At 41.0% G+C, this 19,324-nt stretch overlaps 1 protein-coding gene across 2 annotated transcripts in view; it reads left to right on the plus strand.

The window, feature by feature from the left end:
* p4ha2 (procollagen-proline, 2-oxoglutarate 4-dioxygenase (proline 4-hydroxylase), alpha polypeptide 2) overlaps positions 1–14,799 on the plus strand; it is a 41,268-nt gene extending 26,469 nt beyond the window's left edge. Inside the window, exons 8-15 of one of the 2 annotated variants that reach the window (XM_046328436.1) lie at positions 4,580–4,756; positions 4,944–5,014; positions 5,109–5,208; positions 5,736–5,789; positions 7,092–7,145; positions 13,198–13,266; positions 13,494–13,590; positions 14,562–14,799. In XM_046328436.1, coding sequence (XP_046184392.1) covers positions 4,580–4,756; positions 4,944–5,014; positions 5,109–5,208; positions 5,736–5,789; positions 7,092–7,145; positions 13,198–13,266; positions 13,494–13,590; positions 14,562–14,632 — 693 coding nt within the window. In that variant the 3' untranslated portion in view covers positions 14,633–14,799. Of the gene's footprint in view, positions 1–4,579; positions 4,757–4,943; positions 5,015–5,108; positions 5,209–5,735; positions 5,790–7,091; positions 7,146–7,192; positions 7,259–13,197; positions 13,267–13,493; positions 13,591–14,561 lie in introns of both variants that reach the window. The other variant, XM_046328429.1, reaches the window with a different exon arrangement.
* Positions 14,800–19,324: the final 4,525 nt, after the last annotated feature.

The raw sequence follows: 19,324 nt of genomic DNA on the forward strand, positions 1-19,324 counted from the left end.
ATGACTCAACGCTATACACATCAGTTACTACAGCGACTGAAATGACTGCAACACTCAACAAAGAGCTGCAGTTAGTTTCAGAGTGGGTGGCAAGGAATAAGTTAGCCCTAAATATTTCTAAAACTAAAAGCATTGTATTTGGAACAAAACACTCACTAAACCCTAAACCTCAACTAAATCTCATAATAAATCATGTGGAAATTGAGCAAGTTGAGATGACTAAACTGCTTAGAGTAACACTAGATTGTAAACTGTCATGGTCAAAACATTTTGATGCAGTAAAAGTTGAGATGGGGAGAAGTCTGTTTTTAATAAAGCGATACTCTGCCTTCTTCACAACACTATCAACAAGGCAGGTCCTACAGGCCCAAAGTTTTGTCACACCTTGGCTACTGTTCAGTCGTGTGGTCAGGTGCTGCAAAAAAAGGACTTGCAATTGTCTCAGAACAGGGCAGCACAGCTGGACCTTGGATGTACACAGAGAGCTAATATTAATAATATGCATGTCAATCTCTCCTGGCTGAAAATGAAGTAGGGATTGACTTCATCACTACTTTTATTTATGAGAGGTATTGACATGTTGAATGCACCGAGCTGTCTGTCTAAACTACTGGCACACAGCTCTGACACCCATGCATACCCCAAAATACATGCCACCAGAGATCTCTTTACAGTCCCCAAGTCCAGAACAGACTATGGGAGGCACACAGTACTACATAGAGCCATGACTACATGGAACTTTATTCCACATCAAGTAATTCATGCCAGCAGTAAAATTAGATTTTAAAAAACAGATTTAAAAAACACCTTCTGGAACAGCGGGGACTGTGATGCAACACACACATTGGCACAGACACATGCATACACACACACACACACAATAACATACACACTATACATACACATGAATTTAGTACTGTAGATATGTGGTCCAGTAGGGGCCCGAGGGCACACAGTGTGTTTTGAAATCTGTAAATGTATTGTAATATTTTGTAAAATTGTATAAACTTCCTTCATTTTGCTGGACCCCAGGAAGAGTAGCTGTTGCTTTGGCAACAGCTAATGGGAACCATAATAAATGCAAATACAAGTAGAAACATACAGTGCCTTGAAAAAAATAATCTCTAATTTTTCCTATTTTGTTGCATTACAACCTGTAATTTAAATATATTTTTTTAAGGATTTCATGTAATGGACATACACAAAATAGTCCAAATTGGTGAAGTGGAATTTAAAAAATAACTTCTATTCTAAACGGAATAGTGGTGCGTGCATATGTATTTACCCACTTTCCTATGAAGCCCCCAAATAAGATCTGGTGCAACCAATTACTGTCAGAAGTCACATAATTAGTTAGATTGTACACAGGTGGACTTTATTTAAGTGTCACATGATCTGTCACATGATCTCAGTATATATACACCTGTTCTGAAAGGCCCCAGAGTCTGCAACACCACTAAGCAAGTGGCACCACCAAGCAAGTGGCACCATGAAGACCAAGGAGCTTTCCAAACAGGCCAGGGACAAAGTTGTGGAGAAATAAAGATCAGAGTTGGGTTATAAAAAAGATCAGAAACTTTGAACATCCCACAGAGCACCATTAAATCCATTATTAAAAATGGAAAGAATATGGCACCACAACAAACCTGTCAAGAGAGGGCCGCACACCAAAACTCACAGACCAAGCAAGGAGGGCATTAATCAGAGAGGAAACAAAGAGACCAAAGACAGCATAGCCTAGTGGTTAGAGCGTTGGAATAGTAACCGAGTTGCGAGTTCAAACCCCCGAGCTGACAAGGTACAAATCTGTCCTTCTGCCCCTGAACAGGCAGTTAACCCACTGTTCCCAGGCCGTCATTGAAAATAAGAATATGTTCTTAACTGACTTGCCTGGTTAAATAAAGGTTAAATTAAATTTAAAAACCCTGAAGGAGCTGCAAAGCCCCATAGCGGAGATTGCAGTATCTGTCCATAGGACCACTTTATGCCGTACACTCCACAGAGCTGGGCTTTACAGAAGAGTGGCCAGAAAAAAGCCATTGCTTAAAGAAAACAATAAGCAAACACATTTGGATGTTTGCCAAAAGGCATGTGGCAAACTTCCCAAACATATGACCATTTGGTCAGATGAGACTAAAATGAAGCTTTTTGGCCATCAAGGAAACGCTACGTCTGGCGCAAACCCAACACCTCTCATCACCCCGAGAATACAATCCCCACAGTGAAGCATGGTGGTGGAAGCATCATGCTGTCGGGATGTTTTTTATCGGTAAGGACTGGGAAACTAGTCAGAATTGAAGGAATGATGGAAGGCGCTAAATACAGGGAAATTCTTGAGGGAAACCTGTTTCAGTCTTCCAGAGATTTGAGACTGGGACGGAGGTTCACCTTCCAGCAGGACATTGATCCGAAGCATACTGCTAAAGCAACACTCGAGTGGTTTAAGGGGACACATTTAAATGTCTTGAAATGACCTAGTCAACGCCCAGACCTCAATCCAATTGAGAAGCTATGATATGGCTTAAATATTGCTGTAAACCAGCGGAACCCATCCAACTTGAAGGAGCTGGAGCAGTTCTGCCTTGAAGAATGGGAAAAAATTCCAGTGGCTAGATGTGCCAAGCTTATAGAGACATACCCCAAGAGAATTGCAGCTGTAATTGCTGCAAAAGGTGGCTCTACAAAGTATTGACTTTGAGGGGGGTGAATAGTTATGCACACTCAAGTTTTCTGTTTGTATCACAATAAAAATATATTGCATCTTCAAAGTGGTAGGCATGTTGTGTAAATCAAATGATACAAACCCCCAAAAAATACATTTTAATTCAAGGTTGTAAGGCACCATAGTAGGAAAAATGCCAAGGGGGATTAATACTTTCACAAGCCACTGTAGTTGCTGGAGTCAGTGGTGTAAAAAGTACCCAATTGTCATACTTGTAAAAGTTTAGATCCCTTCATAGAAAATGACTCAAGTAAAAGTGAGTCAACCAGTAAAATAATACTTTAGTAAAAGTCTAAAAGTATTTGGTTTTAAATATACTTAAGTATCAAAAGTAAATGTAATTGCTAAAATATACTTAAGTATCAAAAGTAAAAGTATAAATCATTTCAAATTCCTTATATTAAGCAAAACAGACGGCATCATTTTACTTTTTATTTAGGGATAGCCAGGGCCACACTCCAACACTTCAACATAATTTACAAACATAGCATGTGTGTTTAGTGAGTCCACCAGATCAGAAGCAATAGGAAAGACCAGGGATGTTCGCTTGACAAGTGTGTGAATTGGACCATTTTCCTGTCCTGCTAAGCATTCAAATGTAAAAAATACTTTTGCGTGTCAGGGAAAATGTATGGAGTAAAAAGTACATTGTTCTCTTTAGGATTGTAGTGATGTAAAATTTGTAAAGAAGGGAAATAATAAAGTAAAGTACAGATACCCCAAAAAACTACTTAAGTCATACTTTAAAGTATTTTTACTTAAGTACTTTACACCACTGGCTGGAGGTGCTTCAGCACCCCTGATACATTGAAATACATTTGCCAAAGTTATAGAATTACTGCTGTCTATTCAGAAATAAATTAAATAATTCAGAATACTGCACCAGGAGCAGACCTATAATTTAGCCACAGAGGATCAACAATAGCTTGTAAATTTCTTTTAAAAAGTTTTATTGCCTATCTGTGGATTGTGTGTAGCCCAATCACAAGGCATGCCTACAGTCAGGAATGCACATCTGTCAGTGAACCGCATACAGCCGCCAAAACAAGCCTTTCGCAATATTTAGAATACAATCGCGGGAAAAACACAAGTTGGAAAGCAAATGGTTCCTGCTGAAAAGAGATGACTAATCTGACTGTAGGCTTCCAAATAGTTATCAACTTCCAAATAGGCCTATTGAGTGAAGAGAATTGTTTTAGAGAGTTAAACAAGAGCAATATAAGCTTTTGGCACGAGCGCATCAGCCATCGCCAGTGAGTGAGCTACGCATCATTCGGTGAGACAGTGAAACTGGAGAGCTTTTTTAGGACTATAATTTCCTCCTCATATTGTACATTATGTGTGTCTCCACACACCTCGGTCTAGGCTACAGATGGATTCAAGACAAGGACGTTTTTATTGATCTCTGATTCTCAGTTTGTCAGTGTGAAAGTACCCTATCATTTCGATCATATGTGATGTATTAAAAAAGATTCAGCTAAAGTTACCAATTATCTAAAATTTGTAGAATTGCATGAAATGCATTCATAAATGGCCCAGTTTTTCTAAGATTCTAGGCCCCCCCCCCTGTGTGTGCAGCTTCTGAAAGTGCCTCCACTCTACTGCTCTATGCCAACACGCAAGAGCGATGATATGCATGCAATGTTTTATTATAAAGTTGTTTTTTTCTGGTGTTCCGGTACCTCAGAACCCCTCAGGTCACACCCAACTCAGCCCCATATTCGTTCCGGCACCTCCCAATTTACAAATTAAGCACTGGAGAGAAGATGTGAGGTAACTTAACAGGGTTTTGGAGAAGAGATGTGAATTCCACTTTAACTCACACTCCCAACCCATTCCACCCTCCACCCCATCCAGACCACTGAGAGGCGCAGCCGGCTGTACTGCCGCTACCATGACGGGAACAGGAACCCTCGTCTGCTGCTCCAGCCCATGAAGGAGGAGGATGAGTGGGACAGCCCACACATCGTCCGCTATCTCAACGCTCTGTCAGACCAGGAGATAGAGAAGATCAAGGAGCTGGCCAAGCCCAGGGTGAGAGGAGCAGCAGACTGGGCCAGTTCCAGTTCCACTATAACCTTAGATTGTCTCTGTTAGTAGATGGAATACTATACCGTATGTCTCAGTGGTAGTATTGAAACATCATATCATAAGAGAGAGAATGTCTCAGAAACACACTATGATGTCAATATTAATTTATACTCTATATGTCTTTGTATAGCTTGCAAGAGCTACTGTTAGAGACCCCATAACAGGCATTCTGACCACAGCAAACTACAGGGTATCCAAAAGGTGAGTCATTATGTAGATCATGTTTAGTCATGACTCATCTCTGGGTGAATGAGTCATGTTGTTGGGTTGAGTCAGTGGATGTCTTGTCCTTCAGTGCTTGGCTGGAGGGGGAAGACGACCCTGTTATTGAACGCGTCAACCAAAGGATAGAGGACATCACAGGCCTGACAACGCAGACTGCCGAACTACTTCAGGTACCGATCACATACATAAGACATACAGTCTACCCATGGCCGTGGAAGGGGGCTGGGGCGTTAATTTCAACTTATCAGATGGTGCTGCAATCCCCTCAGCACCCCTACTTCCTGCGGCGATGAGCCTACCTGGTAGACATAGATAACTATACATATAGTCGTGTTAGACAGGGGTATACTGTAGTTACACTCATATCAACATTGGGCATCATGTTAGAATACCACTCTTCACTTTGTGAAACTTAGCTGGTCATTTAATAGTCATCTGGTTTTGTGTGAGTCGTTGTAAACTTCAGGCTTCAAAAGTTATCTGATCGGATTTCGGCAATCGGATTTGATTAACTGCATAGAAATAGGATGAATAGAACAGGCATATCATTGACTTGAATGGGGACGCCCATTCTGTTAATTATATTTATACGACTTTAATCCTATCTGATTCAAGAAACCCGATCAGTTAACTTCTGAAAAATGAGGCCCAGAGGTTGTCCAATAACTTAGCTTCTACTCTTTGTCTCACTAAACAGGTTGCTAACTATGGGGTCGGAGGACAATACGAGCCACATTTTGATTTCTCCAGGGTAAGGGTAACCTCTAGACGGGGACTAAAGTGTGCTCTCTGTTGCATCTGGGAAGGGATGCAACAGTCATGTAGTCGTTTATCCTGCTGTGATCTATAGAGATGTACGCTTTCACACGTGTAGCCACACGCCACTTGCTTATGTTGTTTTTCTCCATTACAATGACAATACATGTTGACCTAAAAATAAATTAGAGCTGCACATTTAGCTGTCAACATGCAAGACAGTGTCAAAGGTCAATGTGGACCTGTAAAATTAGGGGGATTCTGGCTCTCACCGACTGCTAGAGTCTGCTTCCCAAATGGCAACCTACTCCTTAAGTAGTGCACTATCGAGTAAAGGGAATACAGTGTAATTTGTGGCACAGATAAGAGTGTTGTGTATCCAAGAGGGGCCCTGAATTCTTAAACGGCAGATTGCCAAAGGAGACCTAGATGACAGTTCAACCACGTCCATAACCCCAAGGGCATATTCCTAGAAGGAGAATAACTCAGAGGCCATATTCCTAGTAGAGTAAGAATAGTTAGGAACAGTATGTACAGATATATTGTTCTGTTTTGTTTTTACCCTGTAGGCAACTGCAACCTACCACAGGTGAAATAAATGACATCATAAACAAGAATCCTTACCTCCAACCAAATTCATTTGAATTTTGTAACATTTAGTCCAGGTCATTTTTTACTTTGAAGTGAAAAATCTCAATTTAAGTTTAGACAAATACATGTGTAAACAAATACATGTGCACACTCCAAAAGTACTCAAGTTCAATTTACTTGAGAAGAAATAGTGAATCATGCAAAAAACAAGACATTCAACACAACGTCAGAAGCTGGTTTGAAGTTGTTGGCATGCAGATCACAGCATGATGAAGATTGCATTTTGAGCCTTGGGGACCTCAGGTTTTATATTCAGTGAGTATGTTTCTTCCGGAAGATTCAGGAAGATTTCAGACTGCACGCAAGATGCTCAGGTCCTCAACCCAGTGGTAGACAGTGTCTCCACTGATTCTTAGCGGCACCCAGTTGAAGTGCACAACGTACTGTATCAATTGGACTACATGAAAATATATCCACTTAATCTAATCTATAATCAAAGGATTCAATATTAGATTATATTTCATATACTAAATATTCAATTGTTGCTCATATTTTTGTGAAATTAGTCAATTTATCCCAATGATTTTCAATAACTAAATGAAGTCAAACAGATATTAACAATCAATTTGGTCACAAAGGATTTCTTTAATGGGGGGATCCTAGAGACATTTTAGTCTGGGTTAAAAGTTATAAACATTTGTTGCAGCGTCCTCAGGACATCATGGTCGATGGAAATAGACTTGCTACCTTCCTGAACTACGTAAGTACATGTCTCTGTGTGTATTCAACTTGTGTTTTACTTCATAGAAAGAGGAACCTGATGCTTTCAAAACATTAGGCACTGGAAATCGTGTGGCTACTTTTTTAAATTACGTAAGTATGGGAATCCAGTTGCTGCTGTCAATTTACAGTAGCAACTAATGATTTAGGGCTCTATTCAACATTACAGCGTGATTGAAATTTAAAGGCAATGTTCCCGCTTTAGCGGAGTCTGCATTCACGTTGAATGCTGCATATGTCGGCTCAATCGGCAATTACCTTAACAGATTGAATAGAGCCATTAGATTCTTCTTTGTGGCTCTCTGTTTTACATAATTGTTTTTCGCACATCCATGACCTCCATTTCAATATTGGACTTCAATTGATTGCCAAATGGTTGAGAAACATGGAATGTCAATCAATGTTACCGCATACTCATAAAATCACTGGCCGTGCCCGAATACACATACTAGTGTGCTAGATACTTAAACTGCATACTACGTACTCGTCATCGCATACTATTTATCACCTACCGGTTAGTAAAAAGTATACAGCATGCCACGGCCGCAATGCAGTAGCGACTCCTGACAGGCTGAGTTGGTGGGGCGGAACTGAGTGTGGGTGTATTTTTTTTCCAAATTCAACAGACATGCATCGCATTAACCAGCCTGATAATAGTTATTTTCTCTAAACTCTGAAAATAATAGGAATGGAGTTATAGGCCTACTCAGGCTGTTTATAGCCAGACTATCACATTATAGCCAGACTATCACAGCCAACTATACCGTAGTATAGAAACTGATCGGAGTTGTGGTGGTCAACATACTTGATCTTGCTATAACTGCTGGTTTGAGTTAGGGCAATCATGGTGGTGTCCATTAAAACACAGAAATTATGTCCCAAAAAGCAGCAGCTACTCTTCCTGGGGTCCACACAAAACATGAAACATGACATAATAAAGAACATTAATAGACAAGAACAGCTCAAGGACAGAACTACATCAATTAAACATGTTTTTTTTTTAAAGACACATGTAGCCTACATATCAATACCAATACATACACAAACTATCTAGGTCAAATAAGGGAGAGGCATTGTGCCAAGAGGTGTTCATTTATCTGTTTTTTGAAACCAGGTTTTCTGTTTATTTGAAAAATATGAGATGGAACAGAGTTCCATACAATAAGGGCTCTATATAATACTGTACACTTTCTTGAATTTGTCCTGGATTTGAGGACTGTGAAAAGACCCATGGTGGCATGTCTGGTGGGGTAAGTGTGTGTGTCAGAGCTGTGTGTAAGTTGACTATGCAAACAATTTGGGATTTTCAACAATGTTTCTAATAAAAAGATGAAGTGATGCTGTCAATCTCTCCTCAACTCTTAGCCAAGAAAGACTGACATATATAGTATTTATATCAGCCCTCTGATTACAATGAAGAGCAAGACGTGCAGCTGCCCTTCTCTATAAGCATTCTGAAAATCTGTATTTGGTCAAACACAATTCTTCCCAACAGTTTGCTAAGAGCTGGCAGCAAATTTAAAGGTTTGTTGTTAGAACCAGTAAAGGCCGCTTTACCACTCTTGGTTAGCGGAATTACTTTGACTTCCCTACAGGCCTGAGGACAAATACTTTCCTCTTTCCTTAAAGATATGACAGATGGAAGTGGCTATAGAGTCAGCTACCATCCTCAGTAGCTTTCCATCTAAATTGTAAATGCCAGGAGGTTTGTCATTATTGATCATTAACAATCATCTTTCCACCTTTGCCACACTAACTTTACAAAATTCAAACTCATTATTAGTGTTTTATGCATGAATATGATGGCTCACTGTTTGCATTTCCTGCCTAAGTTTGCCCACTTTGCCAATTAAGTGATCATTAAAATAATTGGCAACATCAAATGGTTTTGTGATAAATAAACCATCTGATTCGATAAAAGATGTAGTTGAATTTGTCTTTCTCCCCTTCATTTCATTTAAAGTTTTCCATAATTTTTAATATCATTGATATTGGCTTAATAATACAGATTCTTCTTTTTTGTTATTGAGTTTGTATTTGTATTTATTATGGATCCCCATTAGCCAAAGCAGCAGCTACTCTTCCTGGGGTCCAGCAAAATTAAGGCAGTTTATACAGTTTTAAAACATTACAATACATTCACAGATTTCACAACACACTGTGTGCCCTCAGGCCCCTACTCCACCACTACCACATATCTACATGACTAAATCCATGTGTATGTACAGTGCGTATGTTATCGTATGTGTGTGTATGCATGTGTCTGTGCCAAAGTTTGTGTTGCTTCACAGTCACCGCTATTCCATAAGGTGTTTTTTAAAATCTGTTCTTTAAATCTAATTTTACTGCTTGCGTCAGTTACTTGATGTGGAATAGAGTTCCATGTCGTCATGGCTCTATGTAGTACTTTGTGCCTCCCTCTTGTGCCATGTATTGTGGGGTATGCATGGGTGTCAGAGCTGTGTGCCAGTAGTTTAGATAGACAGCTCAGTGCATTCAACATGTCAATACCTCTCATAAATAAAAGTAGTGATGAAGTCAATCTCTCCTCCACTCAGCCAGAAGAGATTGACATGTATATAATTAATATTAGTTCTCTGTGTACATCCAATGTCATGCAGGTGAAAGAGGACCCAAAAGCGACTTAACAGAAACAGAGTTTATTTAAGTCCAAAACGGAATAACAGAAATCCTCTAGACTTGTAGAGGGGAAACAACTGGAGAAGCGGCCACAGACTGCAGGTCGCTTCGGGTAGGCACAGGCCGTAGTCGACAGAGACACCTGCTCACACACAGCATCTGATGAAGGCAAAAAACACGACAGGACAGGGCGATACACAATCACGGCAAAAACACGACAGGACAGGGCGAAACGCAATCACAGCATGGTGAATACAATACAAGGAACCGACGGGACAGGAACGGATCACAAAGGAATAAATAGGGACTCTAATCAGGGGAAAGGATCGGGAACAGGTGTGGGAAGACTAAATGATGATTAGGGGAATAGGAACAGCTGGGAGCAGGAACGGAACGACAGAGAGAAGAGAGAGCGAGAGAGTGAGAGAGGGAGGGGGAGAGAGAAGGATAGAACCAAACAAGACCAGCAGAGGGAAACGAATAGCATGGGGAGCACAGGGACAAGACATGACAATAAATGACAAACATGACAGTTTCTCTGCAGCACTCCACCAATCAGGCCTTTATGGTAGTGGTCAGTAAAAGGCACATGACAGCCCTCTTGGAGTTTGCCAAAACGCACCATAAAAACTCTGTAGACTATCTTATATATATTAGGTCCAGCCTTTGGAACTTTGTTTTTCCTAGATATCGCTATTATATTGTAATCACTACATCCTATGGATTTGGATACCGCTTTAAAGCATATATCTGCAGCGTTAGTAAAAATGTGATCAATACATGTTAATGATTAGTCACATAACTTCTCTATTTGCATTAAGTCAGCTAGTCAGATGTGCAGCCATTTAGCCACTCTTTTTGCCCCATCTCTTTCAACCATACAGTTTTTCAATTTCTCATCTATCAATGGAGCCTTAACAGTTCTAAGAGTCAAAAAATAAAAAAATGCCTGTAGCTCATTTACAGTGTGGTTATTGCGGCGTAGTTTGATGTTCAAAGGGCTGTTGTCCGGTTTATTATTTCAGTTGAATTGTTGAAGATCATGAAGATGGATAAGGTTGAGTATGTAAGAATGGGATGGTTAACAAGGACAGTTAACTAGGTAACAAAAACATACATGGTAGTGATTTCACATGAACAAGATAAACAAATATACTCAATGAATCTCAATAACATATTAAATGAATATTACATTTAAATTTAAGTCATTTAGCAGACGCTCTTATCCAGAGCGACTTACAAATATTACGGTGAAGAAACGTACACAATAGGTTTAAATATGAGTAAATGCTTAAAGAAAATGAATATATCAAACAGTAAATGTTCTAAATCAAATTATAGTATAAATTAAGAAATAATAACAAAGTGACTTGTTCATATACATCCAAAATACACAAAGGAAAAGGTTACAAGAGAAAAGGTGTCTTGTAACAAAACACTTGCAAACTGAAACGGTTAGGTGTGCCACACTGATTAGTGACAAGTGTGGGTATTTAAAGATGGTGAATGAGTCCTGTCTCTGCTGGAGGGGGATTAAATATAATAATAATATAATAATATATAATAATAATAATAATTAGACAGGGGATGGTGGTTGGTGATAAGGTGAGGGCTGTAGTCAGGGTAGGGCCAATTTACCACAGTAGTCCATATACAGCCCATCTATCCTATTTAAAAAGGACTGAAGACAGAAACTTGGTTCCATTTCAACATATGTATTAGTGAAACCAAAGTGCTGTAACATATATACATTTTATCAAATTGCCTAGTACACACACCAAAACTTTCCAAATTGTCACGCCCTGACCTTAGAGAGCTTTTTATGTCTCTATTGTGGTTTGGTCAGGGTGTGATTTAATATAATAATAATAATATATGCCATTTAGCAGACGCTTTTATCCAAAGCGACTTACAGTCATGTGTGCATACATTCTACGTATGGGTGGTCCCGGGGATCGAACCCACTACCCTGGCGTTACAAGCGCCATGCTCTACCAACTGAGCTACACAGGACCGATTTGGGTGGGCAGTCTATGTTTTTGTATTTCTTTGTTTTGGCTGGGTATGGTTCTCAATCAGGAACAGCTGTCTATCGTTGTCTCTGATTGGGAACCATACTTAGGCAGCCCTTTTTCCCACCTGTGATTGTGGGAAGTTAACTTTGTTTGTGGCACTATAGCCCTTAAGCATCACGGTTGTTTTGTATTGTGTATTGTCTATTGTTTTTGTTGGCGTCACCTAAATAAAAGGAATATGTACGCTCACCACGCTGCTCTTTGGTCCACGGCCGTGACACAAATGTTCAAATAAAATTGGTTATTGCACAGAAAAACTTAGACAGTCCGGTGCATCGCAAATTCACAACCACTGGACAACAACATAATAAACTAAAGCACTGATAATTGGGAGGGAGATCAAAATGACTGCTAAGGTTTGATCCATAAATTAAATCATAAAATAGGTACCCTAGCCTACAAAACTCAAACAATCCATACTGTATGTTCCTTATCAAAAGGCCGGATTAACATGACATCTATAATGCAACCACATCCCAAGTCCCTGTTGCTGACAGATTCAGAAATCAAAAGATGGTTTAGTATTTGGTTTTACAGCTCTGAGAATGCATCATCTGCGATTGTGTTGGTTCCCACTTCTCGTTGATTTATATAATTGATCAGCTGTTGTCAAAGCCGAAATGAGTATGATATTCGGGCATTTATAGTACACTGTATGCTCGATTTTCGAAATACTGCATACTATTAAACTTAATTTTTTCGCATACCCAAACGGCCTACTATTTAGGATGCAAGTATGGGTATTTGGACACGGCCACTAACATTGTTACAGTAGATGGTGGTGGGAAAAAAGTTTGTCAAACACAGTTAATTTCTGTGTTGTGCCCAATCAGACCCTCAAGGACTGGAATTGCCCTCCCCTGCCCTAAAGTACACCATAACATGCTATCTCATTTATTGGCCCATGCTAATACTGTAAATATGATGTGAGTGTGTAAATAGAGGTAGAATGCCATGCTTTGCAGAACTGCAGCGCTTTTGAATGACTACTTTTTATACTGCACTTCTGTCTAGTTGAATGACTGGTTATTATGGATTTGGTGTTATGTTTAGTGTTATTAAACAATGTTGTCATAGTTTCAAGACTTCAAGACTTTCAAAACCATTCTTCAGATCTTCAGTAAACTTTAGAATTGCTACAGATATATTTTTACAACTTGGAAACTATAATTTGTATGATTACGCCTGTTACATTACATTTTTTAATGTAAATACAGAACACAACCCTTAGAGAAGCAGAATACAGTAAATGGTATTAGGTGGAGTACTTCAGTGTATTAGTGAAGCCAGCTCACAAGGCAGTCTTTTCCCTGACAGATGAGTGATGTTGAAGCTGGAGGAGCCACTGTGTTCCCAGACTTTGGAGCAGCTATCTATCCCAAAAAGGTGAGATATAAACAATGTGACTGCTGTCAAGCACAGCCCTCAGCACTAGGGGCCAGGAAAAACTATTGGTCAGGTCACAAGGTCAGAGAAATCTCCTAGCCGTAGCCATCATACAATGTTAGCCTTGGTTGAGAGGGCCCACACTATCTTATAGTGAGCCATTACTTTGATGCAGTGGTGACTTACATGTACTGAACAGGGTATGTCTTCCCAATGTGTGTCCACAGGGAACTGCAGTCTTCTGGTACAACCTCTTTAGGAGTGGAGAGGGAGACTACAGGACCAGACACGCTGCCTGTCCTGTGTTAGTAGGAAGTAAATGGGGTGAGTCAGATGGAGAGTTTAATCTTAACACACAAGCAGCCTCTCTAATCTCAATATGTTTATTGGTGTCAGTCATTTGATGTGTTTCTTTGACTACTTCCTAGTCAGTCTTCCTTGTGTTTCTCTAATGTATCCCTCATGTAGGCTGCAATCAAACCTTCATAGCAATGTTACGGCAGTGTTTTTGTTTACAAACTACTGATGGCACATACACTTACTTTGATAATAGGAAGCCTTTACCTGTGAGTGGAGTCTTCCTGGTAGTAGTACGTTTCAACAGAGCCCTTAACCCCATTTCCACTGGCACTTTGAATTAAGGCCAAATTAGGGATAAATTTGAGCTGGGTTGAGGCCCAGTTTCACAGCCCAGTTTTACTAAGCAACTGCCAGCTAATCACCGCTGGATGCTGACAGCACGTTTAGCCAGGTTGTCTGGGCTTGTTGCTGACTGTTAGCTATCACAATGACAAGCAGTACTGCAGTAGTCAGACATGACACGAATTACCACTATAGATGGATCCTTCATTTATTTTTGCACTGCACAATACACTTTTATGAGAACAGTCAGTCCTCGAATGATAGCTAGCTAACGTTAGCTAACATTAGCTTGCAAATCAAAGTTGAAACAAGTCCGCTAGCTAACATGAGCTAGCATTAATTTGATCTGGTGAGGTTGTATTGAAACCTGTCATCTGGTTTGCTTGGTTAGCTAGCTCTGTTCTTGTATCTGTTTATCATGTGTTTTTGTTCTACTTTACTTTATAGTACTATATATTGATTACTGCATTGTTGGGAAAAGAGTTTGCAAGAAAGGAATTTCACTGTAATCGTGCACGTGACAATAAAACTTTAAGCTTTGAGTCGTTCGGTTAGTAGTAGGTTTTAGTCTGGCACATTGGAGAGCCCTTAGTCTGGCACATTGGAGAAAATTTAGATTGGCACTGACATTTTATATTTCTCTCTGTTGCCAGTGTCCAACAAATGGATCCATGAGCGAGGTCAAGAGTTTAGGAGGCCATGTGGCCTGACAGAAGTGGACTGAACCGAACCTCTCACCACTGACCTCAGACTGGAGGTGTACACTCTACCTACAGTGCCTGAACATTTTATTGATCTCTCTCTCTCTCTCTCTCTCTCTCTCTCTCTCTCTCTCTCTCTCTCTCTCTCTCTCTCTCTCTCTCTCTCTCACTCACTCACTCACTCACTCACTCACTCACTCACTCACTCACTCACTCACTCACTCACTCACTCACTCACTCACTCACTCACTCACTCACTCACTCACTCACACACACACACACACACACACACACACACACACACACACACACACACACACACACACACACACACACACACACACACACACACACACACACACACACACACACACACACACACACACACACACACACCCTACTGTGGTATCCATTCTGGCTTTTAACATGGAGTTGAGTCTTGACTCTTCAGTACCTATGCAGATAAAAGGAGGTGGATATGTGAATATACTGTGGGTATGTAGCGTTAAAGGCTCTAATTTCTTGTTTTGTTTAGCATTATGATTTTTTGTTTAAAAAAAATGACATGCATAATCATATACTGACAGCACAACCCAATGAGAACTTACTGTTTTCTGTCCACTACATTTGCATTTACAGACTGATTAAATTATTACACCGTATCATTGTGACATTTTTAAAAATGGAAAATGTGAACCACAATAAACAGTGTCTTTTATTAATGCCCCAATTCAGTCCTTTTCATTTTATTTTTCAATCATCACTTTGTCTACTAAATCTCAGTGAGCCTCCTTGGGCCACTGAAATGTTCAGTCCGACTGTGTTGGCGTGGTGATATAAATTTGAATATATTTACATACAGGTCTGATTGGTTGATAGAATCATCTAGACCCCACCCCCTTACCCCTTCAACAACAACAACAAAAACAAAGGCACATGGTATTCAACCTGTCAGTTGGAGCTGGACCCTGAAAGACAAGACTTCCACAGGTCTGAAGGCTACTTTGTTTTGTCATCAAAACAAAAGGCTTGCATCACACATCTTAATTTGCTATATCATTGTTGTACTATTTTCTATAGGTCAGAATATGCAAAAGATGCAGGACCAGAAAGGACGAGAAATATGTCGTGTGGAGCATTTAATAAAAAAATTGTAGGCTCAATATAGTAATATTTTTGTTTTGTAATTTTCCCCCTCCCCCGGCTCAGTCTCGCGTGTCTCACTCCAGTTGTAACCAGTCACTTACCTAAGATGCAAGCAGAGATATGCTCAATTATATATGTCTATGTCATGAGTTATTCAGACTCTGGGTAAATAGGACTGCCTTCATTGCCAAAATCTTATCAGCCATGTGTACACTGTATAGGCAACAGTCTCTTGGCGCTGAGGAGCAGCCAAATGGAGCAGCCAAATGCGGCACAAGGAAATAAGCAAACTGGAAACCACTCACCCAGAGGCGGCGCTCCTAGTAGCCGGGGACTTTAATGCAGGGATTACAGGCAACATTCGCACTGAGCTAAAGGGTAGAACTGCCGCTTTCAAGGTGCGGGACTCTAACCCGGAAGCTTAAAAGAAATCCCGCTATGCCCTGCGACGAATCATCAAACAGGCAAAGTGTCAATACAGGGCTAAGATTGAATCATACTACACCGGCTCTGACACTCATCTTATGTGGCAGGGCTTGGAAACTATTACAGACTACAAAGGGAAGCACAGCCGCGAGCTGCCCAGTGACACGAGCCTACCAGACGAGCTAAATCACTTCAATGCTCGCTTTGAGGCAAGCAACACTGAGGCATGCATGAGAGCATCAGCTGTTCCGGACGACTGTGTGATCACGCTCTCCATAGCCGACGTGAGTAAGACCTTTAAACAGGTCAACATACACAAGGCTGCGGGGCCAGACAGATTACCAGGACGTGTGCTCTGGGCATGTGCTGACCAACTGGCAGGTGTCTTCATTGACATTTTCAACATGAGTTGAACACGATTGATGTTTCAAGCAGACCACCACATGTTTCAAGCAGACCACCATAGTCCCTGTGCCCAAGAACACAAAGGCAACCTGCCTAAATGACTACAGACCCGTAGCACTCACGTCCGTAGCCATGAAGTGCTTTGAAAGGTTGGTAATGGCTCACATCAACACCATTATCCTTGAAACCCAAGACTCACTCCAATTTGTATACCGCCCAAATAGATCCACAGATGATGCAATCTCCATTGCACTCCACACTGCCCTTTCCCACCTGGACAAAAGGAACACTTACGTGAGAATGCTCTTCATTGACTACAGCTCAGCGCTCAACACCATAGTAACCTCAAAGCTCATCACTAAGCTAAGGATCCTGGGACTAAACACCTCCCTCTGCAACTGAATCCTGGACTTCATGACGGGCTGCCCCCAGGTGGTGAGGATAGATAGCAACACCTCTGCCACACTGATCCTCAACACTGGAGCTCCCCAGGGGTGCGTGCTCAGCCCCCTCCTGTACTCCCTGTTCACCCACAACTGCATGGACAGGCACGACTCCAACACCATCATTATGTTTGCAGACGACACAACACCGACAACGACGAGACAGCCTATAGGGAGGAGGTCAGAGACCTGGCCGGGTAGTGCCAGAATAACAACTTATCCCTCAACGTAACCAAGACTAAGGAGATGATTGTGGACTACAGGGGCTGTAGTGGAGCAGGTTGAGAGCTTCAAGTTCCTTGGTGTCCACATCAACAACAAACTAGAATGGTCCAAGCACACCAATACAGTCGTGAAGAGGGCACGACAAAGCCTATTCCCCCTCAGGAAACTAAAAAGATTTGGCATAGGTCCTGAGATCCTCAAAAGGTTCTACAGCTGCAACATCGAGAGCATCCTGACTGGTTGCATCACTGCCTGGTACGGCAATTGCTTGGCCTCCGACCGCAAGGCACTATAGAGGGTAGTGCGTACGGCCCAGTACATCACTGGGGCTAAGCTGACTGCCATCCTGGACCTCAACAGCAGGCGGTGTCAGAGGAAGGCCCTAAAAATTGTCAAAGACCCCAGCCACAGACTGTTCTCTCTACTACCGCATGGCAAGCGGTACCGGAGTGCCAAGTCTAGGACAAAAGGGCTTCTCAACAGTTTTTACCCCCAAGCCATAAGACTCCTGAACAAGTCATCAAATGGCTATCCGGACTATTTGCATTGTGTGCTCCCCCACCCCCAACCCCTCTTTTTACACTTCTGCTACTCTCTGTTTATCATATATGCATAGTCACATTAACTATACATTAATGTACATACTACCTCAATTGTGCCGACCAACCAGTGCTCCCGCACATTGGCTAACCGGGCTGTCTGCATTGTGTTCCACCCACCACCGGACAACCTCTCTTTTACACTACTGCTACTCTCTGTTCATCATATATGCATAGTCACTTTAACCATATTTACATGTACATACTACCTCAACCAGCCTGACTAACCGGTGTCTGTATGTAGCCTCGCTACTTTTATATCCTCTCTACTGTATATAGCCTCACTACTGTATATAGCCTCGCTACTTTTATATCCTCTCTACTGTATATAGCCTCGCTACTGTATATAGCCTGTCTTTTTACTGTTGTTTTATTTCTTTACCTACCTATTGTTCACCTAATGCCTTTTTTGCACTATTGGTTAGAGCCTGTGAGTAAGCATGTCACCACTGTAAGGTCTACACATGTTGTATTCGGTGCAGGTGACAAATACACTTTGATTTGATTTGAAATGGAGCAGTTGCTATGGCTACTCACACCAGAGTAATGTAAAACATGTACTTTAAAAAATGTAGGCCTGATGTAGTTTACTTAGTAATCATTTGAACAAAAATATAAACGCGACATGTAATGTGTTGGTCCCATGTTACATGAGCTGAATTAAAAGATCCCAGAAATTGTCTATATGCAGAAAAAGCTTATTTCTCTCAAATGTTATGCACAAATGTCTTTACATCCCTGTTAGTGAGAATGTAGAGACAATACATGTACTGGTTTAGGTACCATGTTTACATCCAATGAGACAAGTACAAAACATTAGACAGTTGTCTCCATGTCTGGTCTGCATCTGGTAGAGTTGGGTTAAGGTCCCGTTCTTCCTGTTTGCTGGGGGAGGGAGGAATAGGCCCCATTGGTCATGGTCAAGTAAGGACAAACCCTAAAGCCACTGCTCACAGGCTATTAGCAGAGAGTCTACAGAGAACGTCCTTGAACACTCAGTACAGAGTTCCAAACTTCCTTTGGAAGCAATGTCAGTACAATAACTGTTCGTCGGGAGCTTCATGAAATGGGTTTCCATGACCGAGCAGCCGCCCACAAGCCTAAGATCACCATGCACAATGCCAAGCACTGGACTGTCTTGAAAAAAGACTCCTGTGCCTCTTTCATCCCAAGTCAAGCACTGGTAATATGTAAGATTTCAGATTTCCTGCAGCCTAATTGGAGTGGACTATCAGCTGTTCAGAAAGCTGCCATGGGGTGGCAGTCCGTTGTCATTGCAGGTCTGTTGAACTCTCCCTCTGTAGTGTTACAGTCACTGATGAATCAACCCATATCCTCATTATTACAGATACTGATTGGTGGTATTGACAGTGCTTTACTATGTTTACATTTGGACATATTTACATTTTTCAATGTTGTTTACACATCATTTTAATCAAATAACTGAATAAAATGACCAAAAAAAAAGGAA

Source organism: Oncorhynchus gorbuscha, linkage group LG02 (assembly GCF_021184085.1).
Source record: "Oncorhynchus gorbuscha isolate QuinsamMale2020 ecotype Even-year linkage group LG02, OgorEven_v1.0, whole genome shotgun sequence".
In the NCBI taxonomy this organism is placed as follows: domain Eukaryota; kingdom Metazoa; phylum Chordata; class Actinopteri; order Salmoniformes; family Salmonidae; genus Oncorhynchus; species Oncorhynchus gorbuscha.